This window comes from Tauraco erythrolophus, chromosome 5 (assembly GCF_009769465.1).
Source record: "Tauraco erythrolophus isolate bTauEry1 chromosome 5, bTauEry1.pri, whole genome shotgun sequence".
NCBI classification, from domain to species: domain Eukaryota; kingdom Metazoa; phylum Chordata; class Aves; order Musophagiformes; family Musophagidae; genus Tauraco; species Tauraco erythrolophus.
Genome location: NC_141469.1, coordinates 13,453,712 through 13,465,894, shown reverse-complemented (window position 1 = coordinate 13,465,894; position 12,183 = coordinate 13,453,712). Strand labels below are relative to the sequence as shown.

Below are 12,183 nucleotides of genomic sequence, written 5' to 3'. Positions count from 1 at the left end.
AAAAACCAGCCATTTTTGGTCCAAGGGAGATCAAAGCCACAGGCAAGCGTTACACTGATGAGTTTTGTCTTTAGGTAAAGCTGTGGTGTTTGTGGAAAAACAGTTCCTGATGGTTTTTCAGCTGTCCAGTTTTGCTGATTGCGGGTGGCAAAGTCCCCGTGAGTCACAGATGAAGGTGGTAAAAGTGGTCAAAGAGGCAGGGCTGCCTCTACCTTAATCCCTGTGGGGCTTCCCACACTACTCCCCTCCATCAAAGTCAGAGCTTAACTAATTTTTAGATCATTAAGGCATATTTTAGCGATGAAATAAGATTAAAGTGAAAGATTTTACTTTCATTAGAGGTCCTCATCTGTGCTCACCAGATATGGAAAGCTGTCTTTTAAAACTATTGGTTTATAAAGCTGGAAAAAATGACAAGGGTGGAGCTATTTCATCTTCAAAATTCCTTAATGACTATGTACTTTAGACCCTTTACCGGATCAGCAATTTTTTGATTTGGGAAGTGTACAGTACACTTAAAACCCCCGTGTATTTTGATGCCATAGCGTCATGATGAAGACGTGAGATGAGACATAAAAAAAAAACACCCCAAGAAAACCCTAATAGGCAGCAAGTACACGCATGAATACAGGACACTAGTCTAGAATTTCTGTCAGCCTCTTGCCTTCCTAAGTTGAAAGTTGCTTCCTTCCTAAGCAGTTTGAGGAAATAGCTGGTGTCAACCTAGGACAACGGCTCCCAACTGCACTGTACTGTTGGTCATCTACCAAAGTCCCTTCTGGTCATTCCCAGGGTCCAAAAGCAAAAGCACATTCAATAAGACACATTCCTGTAGTCATCCAGTAGAATTAACAGCCTGTGCGAGCAGAGATGACTGCAATCATATTTAAAGACACAAATCATCTCTAAAAGGTGTTTCACCTTTTTGTTTTTAATTTACTACTAAGTGTTGAACTAGAAGAGGAACATAAACAGGACAGCAGAGAAACAACATGTAACACAAATGATTTGAGAGTTGCTTTCTGGGGAAAAGGCTACACCACTTCCCAAGGAGTCCGCTTCACCGGAATTGAAGCCTTGCTCTGGGCACCTGTGTGTGCACGCACACATATGGAAACCAGCAAGACTGAATTTTGAGACAGCAAAGAAGTCCCACCTGTATGTGAAGTTAAGAGCTTTAATTTCTGAACACGAGGCAAGATTAAAGAGAAAAATAACGGAGAAGACTCCTTTAAGGTCTTGACATACATTCAGGGGTCAGTAATTCCTAGTTTTGTAATTGTTGTATCACTTCCCATTCTTCTGGAACCTGAAACAAATCCTAAACATGCCCCTGAAGCATCAGGTGGATGCTTCAGATGCTCCAAAACAACTCAGAGCGATGGCAAGAAAGCACTGACAGCAGTCCAAGTATTGTGGCAGTCCTTCACAAAATTATCACCCACACACACAGAAACTAGAAACTCTTTTTCTTCCCTTATAGTTTTGGGGTTTTTTTTATGCATTTTACCATAAGAAATTATATCATCATTCCTAGTGTAAGTACCGAAAACAAGCGACAACAGTTTGTGGCAAAGCCAGTTTATTAGGTTTCTGGGATTGTGTCTTCCCCTCCCCCCAACACATACAAAATAACCCAACTTTACAATTTGGTGAAGTGAAAATACATATACAAAGTATTCAGTACTTCTGACATCAATTTTGTGGGCAGCACATCACCACTGAAAGCCAGGAAGCATATGGAATCCTGCATTAACGACCACATTACCTTTATGGTAGAACCAGTAAAACATGCTTTGTGCTGAAGACGAAATTACATACTGAAACATTGTTTGCACACAGTTTTCATGACACGAGGGCCCTTATTTACAGCTTGTGAATAACGCAAATAAAGCTCAAGAGATCTGCAGATGTTCGATATCAAATTTAACAGTAACACTGCAGCTACCTGATTTCGTTACCTCAACCCCCAACCTGACTGACTGACTTTGGAATTCTTCATTCTTGTTTTTTATATTGGAAAAAAAAAAAAATAGAACCTTTGCTGACATACTTATTACACAAATAGTTAAGATGAATCCTTTTGAGAAAAAGGATTAAGGACATGAGTGAAAAACAAATTGTCCAAGAGGACTGTAAACCATATTTATTTACAATAGTATACACATAAATTTAAGATCCATCCTTTTCTTAAAAAATCATTAAGGACACTAGTGTTAAAAAGCTGATTGTTTCCGAAAGGACTGTAAACCAAATTCTAATCATGTAAGGTTCGTAGTGAAGACAAAAGTTCCCTTTTACAAATGTTTCCTAAACGTAATTACTGTCACAGTCATAGCAGCTTTATACAGGAAAAAAGCATTATCTTCTGTTTAGATTCTTTTTAAACTTCTTCATCACATGGAATGCTCTTTCTAAATCTAGAAAAAAGTCAATGCGTTTTTCTTTTGTCAGCCTAATTTGCAATAGAATTACATCTTATTAATTGTAACAGTGTCAATAGTATTAGTTACCTTGCTTCAATAATTTGTTTCTAATGTGATCACTAGGGGTGGCAGCTTCTGAACTGGCCCTTCCATTTACTTTGCAGTCAGCACCACGCATTACACATTGCAAACCAAAAATCTGCATTTCTAATTCAATTCCTTTGAAAACGAAAACGCGACACATTGTTTGACGTGGCATACGAATGACGTCATAGACGGCATTCTACGGCTTACGTTTCACTTCATGTAATTATGTGCAACCTAGCACCATTTTTATTCTGAAACTTGGCCTTCAGACAGAACTGAAATAACACGGTTGCAATATGAGAACACCGAAGAAGACGGTTCTAGAGGAGTAAGTTCCCTCATCCCACTGGCCACTAACTCACCTTAGTATTGCCAAGGATGCCCAACATACAGCCATGACACAACACAAGCAGGTTTTGGCTCAAAAATCTGTAACAATTGATGTATTTGGCAAAGTTTCTCTGTATTTCAAGATCTAATTTACTTAGCATTCAGAAGTATTTTAAGGAAGTCCCATATTCCTAACATTTTGTCTTAAGTATTTGCATCCCTAAAATATGTTACCAAGTTGGTTGTAAAAAGCTTTTCCAAGACATTTGAAAAGCATTTATCATCACCAAAACCATCTGAAATCCCAGTCGTTGAAAACCAGTATGCTTTCGCCAACTTCACTCAATCTTTTTATTTACTTAAGTGTTTTTACTCACCCTGGGACACCCAACTCAAATACAGCATCTTTAGAAACAAACCCTCATGGAAGTTTTAGTAAGGTCAGAGAAGTTACAGTCTTAGTCCCAAATGTACCCCAAATCCTACGCTACAGTACTTTCCAGAAGAAGGAATGCACAGTTTAGTTTTACACGCCGATTATGAAAAACTAATAAAGTTTTAAGCATCAAATAATTGTCTAGAGGTAGGGACAAGTGCGTCAATTCTCTTACTGTTGCCATGAATAAACAGACAAAAGCCTACAGTGGAATGACAGGCCAAAAGCTAGCGGTTTGCACCTACTCTGACAGCCCAAACGTTATCTGACAGTCCTGGGTTTTGTTTTTAATATAAAAAGGTACTTGCTTAGCAATTTGCTGCTAGCAGTCACCACACATTCCTTCATATGCCAAAAATCTCCCCACTCGCTGACCCCCAAAAAATCAAGCTATCTGGCTGTCACAACACATTTTTTCTCCTACATTATTCCAATGCAAGTAGCAACCAGAAATGTTAGTAAGCTGGCTTACTATTTATAACCTTACCACAAGTGATGAAAACCTTCTCAGGCAGCAAGAGCTCAAGTAGAATTGCTTTGTCAAAACTTCACTTGAAAGTTCACCTTCCCATGTTTTCACAGCGGAACTTCAGTAACTCAGAAAGTACAATTACAAAGTGCAAGAACATGAGATGGGCACATCTACACCAGGAAAAAAAAACCAAAACAAAATATATTAAAGTGCCAAAGAGATTTGCTAAAATGGCCACCAAAACCTGGAACTTTGCCAAGATCATGATTTCAAAGCATTTGCAAACGAGACAAGGTGACAGCTGATAATAGCAGGATTTAACACCAGCAGGTCATGGCAGGTTTTGGTTCAGGTTTTATATGTATTTCATCGCGCTCTGGGGGTTGACTGAGCATTAACGGCTTGTGACTTTTAAGCTTGTGAGCCAGTGTCATAAATATGGCCTCCACATGGTCATTGTCATTGGGGTTTTTGGCAGAGGTTTCAAACAACGGCATACTGTGAGTATCGGCAAACTTCTGGGCCAAGTCCGTTGGTACCTGAATGGCACTTCTCAGGTCACACTTATTTCCAACAAGAATCCGTGGTATATCGTTGGTGAGAAGGTGCTGTTTGCATTCCTCTATCCATGAGGGCAGACTGTGGAAACTGGCAATGTTTGTCATGTCGTACACAAACACGACAGCGTGTACGTTCCTGTAGTAGTGCTGCACCATGCTCTTCCTGAAGCGCTCCTGGCCTGCAGTATCCCATAGCTGGATCTGAAAAGGGAAAGATAACCAGAGAAAGACATGTTTTATTACTCACGTTGGAAAATAACACAAATCACCCGTAGCCAGGGGAGTCACGCCACCACAGAAATCCACTCTTCTGTGTAAACCACCCTGAAAAGTTTGTGCTGAAGAAAACTGTTGCTTTTACACAATTTCATAAACTTCTGCTTTCAAAGCTGCTCACAACCAAAGCCAGGAAGAAACGATGACACAACTTGATCACAAATAACGAATTTCTGAGCGTTTATTGAAGCATGTATTTTGTAAGAGTTTTACCAAAACAAATCCTGAAGTCTTGGCAATTGCACTTTTATTTGAAAAAACAACATGTACTTCACAGCACAACTCTCAGCTGACATGATTTTTTTATCACCAAAACCAACGTGATCTTCCCCAAAGTTTCGTTCTTAGCATAAAATTAACTGCCTATTGCGGTACTGTATAAAAGTAGGAAGAAATCAAACCACGCATGAATAACACCACCAACAAAAGCAGGACAAAGACATCTTTCTCTGCAGTGTATCTGTTGGAATCAAACCCTCTTGTGTTGAACCTCTAACTTAAGCTTATTTAATGCTGAAACTAGGATCATATTGTGGTTTGTAGTGTCAAAGCATGCAAAAAAGAGAAAAAAAAAAAAAAAAAAAGGTGCATAAACCTCCTGTTAGCTTAACATGCTAACATTGTTTCCAGGTACGCATCATTCTATCCCAAATACACTGAACACATTTGTTTGAAGCCTAGTCAGTGTAATGGACAAAAAAAAAAAAACCCTAAACAAAACCAAAAAACACCAAACGTTTAGAAGAACTGAAATGCTTTCCAACTTCTTGGATCCAGATTAGAACAAAACAAAACAAAACACGCCTTGAAGCACAAGCAGATGTAAGCAACAACTAATAAAAAAAAAATATAAATGCATCAATCATCCTGTTACAATGGAAGCTTGGAGTCCTGGGATGCGCAGAGCACGCTACAGAATTCTGCACTTGTTGGACACAGTGATATTTTAACAAACTTGCTCTCCAGGAGACGTGGGACTGCAACATGCAGCCGAGGGAGTCAGCTCACCTACAACGCCAGATGAACTGTGCACTGTGAGGAACAACCGTGTGTGTGGCTCTATCACACACACCTCCGTGACGGCGTTGCCACTGAAAGACAACATTGGATTTCTGGAGCCAAAGCCAAGTCCTGTCTTCCTGCCTGTCCTGCACAGCTGATCCCTGACGGCTGAGGCAGTCTGATTAGTACTTCAGCTTTTAACTTAAGAGCAGGAAATGTCACAAAGAAACATTTCCTCCCTGGGAATGAAACGAGAGTTTTTCTTCAGACTCGGAATTCGAGGAATATTAAATACTCTGTAAACTATGAATGTAAATTTAAAATTCAAACTGTTCCTATGAAAGGTACAGCTGCTCTCCTCCCTGGATGAAACTGTTCTCCCATTACCATAGTTTTGCATTCCTTTGATCCAAATGTTTCAGTAAAACTTATTTAGAAATTGGAAGTGTCTTGAAAGTTGTTGTTTACCGTTTTTACCAGTGACTTTGATATTAAAAAAAAAAAAAAGGAAACTCAAGTGCCAGGGAAATTTGCTGATGGCAAGAAGCTAAGATGCACCACTGACAGAGAGGAGGATTACAGTATCACATAAATTCTATGGTCATACAGTAGAAATAGGGTGAAATTGAATAGAAGCAGATGAAAAGTCTTGGCAACAGTGACTAATAATAGACACTTTTCCTACAAGTGCAGGATTCATCAGTTTGGAAATTATTAAAACAGATGATCCAGATACACGAGTCCATCACAGGACATTGTGAATCATTAATGTGACAGAGTGAAAGAAAAAGAGTAAGTGATCTTTCAGGATGGTGTTACTTTTTCTGCAATATTATATTCACCTCCGGTCACCTATCCTCAAGAAGAACTCGGATTGGAGCAGGTGGAAATGGTTTCACCAGGGGAACTGAGAACTTACATGAGAACACCAGAACAGCTTGCCTTCTGTAATCTAGTCCAGTTATCTGCAGCTTCTGATCCACAGACTTGTAAAGATCCATGTGCTGCTTCTAAAACTGTCATTAAGATTATTAAGAAAAGCAAGGCGAGTTGCCCTCGCCTCTGATCGCAGAAAACAGTAGTTGGCTGCCATCCATCTCATTTTGGAGCAAATTCCTGCTTTTTGCCAATGGTATTAACACTCTAAACACAATTGACCGCATCTCCATGATCTGTTAAGGTAGTCGAGACAGTCAGATTAAATACAGGCACCTAAGTTCAGGTAAGAATCGTTCACCGACCCAGATGAGAGACGCTTCTAGTTCTATGCACTTAGAAAACACGTTCTATGCATGTAGAAAACAAGTCAGGAGGCTCATGGAAAATTTTCATTAGTTTGGAACTCGACAAATTAAAGAGAGAAGAAAGAAGCACAGACTGCAGCAATCCTTATGTTCAGACAACATAATGTTAAGGAATCACTGCAGATAACCTTGGAAAATGCTGGACCAAATAAATTTAAAGAGGGAGCTCCTTTTCACAGACAGCTGTTGAGCTTACACTTCTCTCCCCACCTCACTCACAGTGCAGAAATCGGTCATGCTTCAGTCAAGCACAGATCTGCAAGTGTATTGCCAGCCTTGGGTAGAGAAGGGGAAATGAAATTAAAAGTTTAAATATCTTCCAAGTTAAGCTCAAACTACAGTTCCTCCTACATTTTATTTACATGCAGCTTTCAAGCCTGAAGGGTATTATCTCAAATTAAAAATGTTAATATTCTCAGCATTGAATCATTTGCACTGAGTGGCAAATCCTTCCCCAAGACTGAAAATTTTGCACTTTAAAAGTTTCTTTTTCCCTCTTATCAGGTGAACTTGAGGAGACTATTCCATTTCTGGCCCCCCAAAAATATTTGCTCTACTGAAAAACAACACTGAGAATGTTCATGTTAACAGATGTGCACTGATGAATTAAGATTACTGTTTCATTACTAGTTCGATACCATCCATCTTCAAGGGTGCACATTTTTTATAACAGCCCTTTAAAATGTGTGACTTGAAAATCTGGTTTAACAGTGTAATTCGGCTAATAAACCAGAATCACTTTGTCACACTGCCTAGGAAAGGCAAACAGTACTTCATATATTGACTCAGCTATCACCTCCCACCTCGGACTCCTTTTTGTGGATCCAGAAAGGCTCTTTTCTAAACAAGGACTCCCTTAGCATGCACGGTTTATAACACACTGGTAAAAACATAACTGGCCTTTAATAAAGATAAATAGGTAAACAGTGTCTCCTTTACAAGATGTGGAAAAAAAAACTTGAAGAGCTCAAAGGTACGGAACACGACGTTTGAACTTTGTTCTTTGAATTTCATTTGCATCCTTTGCTCTTTTAATGTAGGTCAGTAAAGAGCGACATCACTGTTTTCTGTGATTTTCAACGCTTAGATCAATTTAGGAAGAGAAAAATTTAGCACGTAAAAACCTCATTTGTTGAACATTTTAACTTATTCCTCACATCTAGGCATCAGTGTTTCATACAAAGATGTTAGCCTACTGTACAAGCTACAAAGGAATACACTTGTCCCTATGTCTTGGAATTCTACACAATTCCTGTGTAGGAGAACCCCGGCAAGAAGAACTGTGTTTGTGTTCCTGCCAATGACACAGCATTTTTCCAGCTGCGAGGGAAATGCTCAGTACTGTAGCAGCACAAGAATGACCATCCAGCTGGCTGGGGGAAGGGAGAAGAAAGAGAAGACTCTACTTCATCATCTCCTTCAACGCAAGGGGAAAAATTCCTCTGCTCAGCAGAGCCCTTCAGGGCACAGGGAGAACAGCAGTAATTCGGTTCATCTGAGCCTCTGTCTTTCCTGGTTCAACAGGCACTGCTGGAGCTCACTGCTACAAGCAAGAAAGGTGAAGATGAGTGAGAAGTGGCAAATACCCCAAAATTGGTGCATACTTGATGACACACAGCATCCCCCTAAGAGCTGGAGTCCTGATTTTAATGATAAAGTTTAAAGCTGAAACAGAACTTCCTGGAAAACAATGTGTCTCAGAAGAGACTCCTTCAGTTCTCTACCTCCCTCAACCAGAACTGGTATATTCAACAGGTAATATTCTCAAGAACACCGTGAAACAACCTACCACAGCACTTATAACAAAACGGCACAATAACCTCTGTGAAGCATCTCAGAACTGTGGATTAGGCTATGTTGTTCTCTCCAGCAAAGGCTGCGCATAATCCAGAGGTGGTGAAAATGCCAGTCACTAAGATGATGCTGACAAGAAGATATCCCTCAGGAGGTTCTCTCCTCCATCACGACAGCAACAGACCAGGGAGTGCAGAATCTCAGCTGTCAGCCAAAGAAGCGCTATTCAGTGGTTTTATAAAGAAAAAGACTATCATAGAATCCTAGAATATTGGGTTGGAAGAGATCTCAAGGATCATCTGGTCCAAGCTTTCTTGGCAAAAGCATGGCCTAGACAAGATGGCCCAGCACCCTGTCCAGCTGAATCTTGCATCAAGTGTCCAATGTTGGGAAATCCACCACTTCCCTTGGAAGATTATTTCAATGGCTGATTGTTCTCATTGTGAAAAATTTTCCTCTTGTGTCCAATCAAAATCTCCCCAAAAATTGTACCCATTACCCCTCGTCTTTTCCATGTGACTCCTTGTAAAAAGGGAGTCTCCGTCTTCTGTGTAGCCACAAACACACTCTTACTCATTTTTCTTTTTTTAGTTAAAAAGAAGGATATGAAGTGAAAAAAAAACACGAGAGAAGGAAAGTATATGGACTTGTACAGCCTCTGCAATTTCTTTAATTGGTAAGTAAGCCAGGAAAAACTATGGCTTTCAGCTATGTAGCTGTAATTACAAAGCCTGGTGATAATAAATGCAAAAATAAAATTCCAAGACTACTGTGACTCTCTTTTTCTACACGTTATTAAACTTGGCTCATAGAAACACCCTGTTTAAAACCATGTTACTCCTAGTGAACGACCTGCGTTTGTAAGCAGGTAGTAGTCTAATCTGCAAATTACTGTTACGATCACCACTAGCATTTAGGTACCTACCCAGCAGACTCGATATATTCCATATACTTTTAAAATTTGCTTTACAGTGCAAAGAAGGCAAAGCAGCATTTTTTCCTCCCATTCAATTTTTCGCTAAATTTAGTTTTGTAAGACTAAGCAAAAGCCAACTGTCAAAAGCGAACTAGGTATCCAACCTGTCACTGTCCAGTGCTGCACCACATTTGCCTAAACGGGGAGCAACCTTAACAGAATCCTAAAAAAAAAATAAAAATAGAATTTGTAACACATTGCTACCATTGAAGCAGCAGTTTGCTCCCGAACATCATTCAGTTTCTTAATGGGACATTTTTAAAGCAAAATGCTCGTGACAGTGGCGTCTGCACGGCTCTGTGGACTTGAAGGTTAAGCCACTTAAGCGTGATCCTTGATAACCACAGAAGCAGAATTTCTGGGAGGCAACAAGTGGCTGACATCAGGCACGGCCAACACAAAAACAGTGGTAAAGCAAGAGATCTACCCAGAAGTCCGCTTTAAAGAGAAATCATTGATTAACACCTGTGCCAAGGCTTGGCCTACGGCAGGAATTTTTCATCATCACAAAAACCTGCGCAGTAATTGCATTTCCAATAGGAACACGGCAAAACAGTTTTAAAGTCGCAGCGCAGACACAGGCTCAGCTGCTATCACCGGCCCCGGCCTGGCAGCGCCAGCATCTTCCTCTCCTCCCCGCCTCTCCCGGTCTCCCCGCTGCTGCCCACGGCGATGCGGCTCGGGCCGCTCTCTCCTGCCAGCAGCGGCCCGGACGGAGCCCGGACGGAGCCCAGCACCCGGTGGCGGCGGGCAGCGCTCCCGCCGCCGGCGGCCTTGCCCGCGGCTCGCAGGGCCGAGCGCGGAGGCGGGGAGGGCAGCGCGGCCCCGCCTGGCCCCGCTCCGCTCCGCTCCGTCCCGTCCCGGCGCAGCGCGGCGCGGCGGTACCTTGATGCGCTCGCCGTCGATGGTGACGGCGCGCTCGCGGAAGTCCACGCCGATGGTGGCCTCGGTGCGCTGCGGGAAGCGGCCGGCGCAGAAGCGGTAGGTGAGGCACGTCTTGCCCACGTTGGAGTCGCCGATGACGATGATCTTGAAGATGCGGGAGCGCGCGGGGGGCAGCCCGCCGGGGAGCGCGCCGCTGCCCGTCAGGCTCAGCTCCAGCGAGGACTCCAGGTCGGCCGCCGCGGCCATCATCGCTCCGGGGGACCCGGGCGGACCGCCACGGGGACGAGGACGGGGACGGGGACACGACCGCCCCGCTCTCCTCCTCCTCCTCCTCCTCCTCCCTCCCGCGCGGCGGACGGGCGCGCGCCCCGCGGTCCGCTCACCACCGCCGCGGGGAAGACACGACCGCCCGCAGCGCGCGCCGCCGCCCGGTACCGCACCCCACGTCACATTACGTCACGTTACGTTACGTCACGTCGCGTCGCGTCGCGTCCCCGCTGCTCCCGTCCACCGACTGGGCGCGGCGCCGCGGGGGAGATCTCGCGAGAGCGCGGGGCGGGGCGGGAGGTGGGGGAGGGAAGGGGGGGGCTCCGCGTGCGCGAGCTCCCGCGAGGGGGCGCCGTTGGCCCGGGCACCGGCGGGTGGTGGGATGGTGGCACGTCCGTCCCGGGCAGACGCTGGGACCGAGAGTGACTGACGTTCTCCCAGTAAGAAGGGAAGTACGGTATTGCCGTGGGAATCCGTTAATGAGCTCGCCACGGGCGTCAGCCTAGGAGAGCGGCAGGATGCGGGCGTGACGCGTAAGCGACGTCCGCCAGCAAAAATTTTGTAAAAGAGTTTAACCACGGCACTGGAAAGAGACTAGATTGCAGTAGTGGAGTGAAGTTGCCCTCAGGGTGGCTCTCCGGCGTGCAAACCGATAGGGGAGCCAGGATTCCTAAGGTTTGGATCAGATGCCTACTAATAGCCGTTGGGAATCCTGCTCTTTACCCTGTACACGTGCTTCTGACCACTCGGGGCTCCAGCTTGCACGAGTAAGGAATGATCCTTGGATCATTGCTCCCTATGGAGTAACTGTCACGTGGTTGAAGGATAGTGCTTGGAGTAGCCTGTCATTGCTCATATATAATGACCCCACCTGGAATATTGCGTTCAGCTCTGGAGTCCCCAGCACAACAAGGACATGGAGCTGCTGGAGCGAGTCCAGAGGAGGGCCACAAAGATGATCCGAGGGCTGGAGCACCTCTGCTATGAAGACAGGCTGAGAGAGTTGGGGCTGTTCAGCTTGGAGAAGAGAAGGCTCCGGGGTGATCTTATAGCAGCCTTCCAGTACCTAAAGGGGGCCTACAGGAAAGCTGGAGAGGGATGTTTTACAAGGGCATGTAGTGATAGGACAAGTGACAATGGATTTAAACTGAAAGAGGGGAGATTTAGATTAGATCTAAGGAAGAAATTTTTCACTCAGAGGGTGGTGAGGCACTGGAAGAGGTTGCCCAGAGAAGTTGTAGATGCCCCATCCCTGGAAGTGTTCAAGGCCGGGTTGGATGGGGCTTTGGGCAACCTGGTGTAGTGGAGGGTTTCCCTGCCCATGGCAAGGGGGTTGGAACTAGATGATCTTTGAGGTCCCTTCAAACC

The 12,183-nt window shown here is 43.9% G+C and overlaps 1 protein-coding gene across 1 annotated transcript; it reads right to left on the bottom strand.

Moving 5' to 3' along the window:
* Positions 1-2,026: 2,026 nt before the first annotated feature.
* On the bottom strand, positions 2,027-10,797 carry RAB33B (RAB33B, member RAS oncogene family). Its single transcript, XM_086612089.1, has 2 exons — positions 10,549-10,797; positions 2,027-4,512 (listed from the first exon to the last, which is right to left on the bottom strand). Exons 1-2 carry the CDS (start codon positions 10,795-10,797, stop codon positions 4,069-4,071), a joined length of 693 nt encoding a protein of 230 aa, XP_086468215.1. The 3' UTR covers positions 2,027-4,068.
* Positions 10,798-12,183: the final 1,386 nt, after the last annotated feature.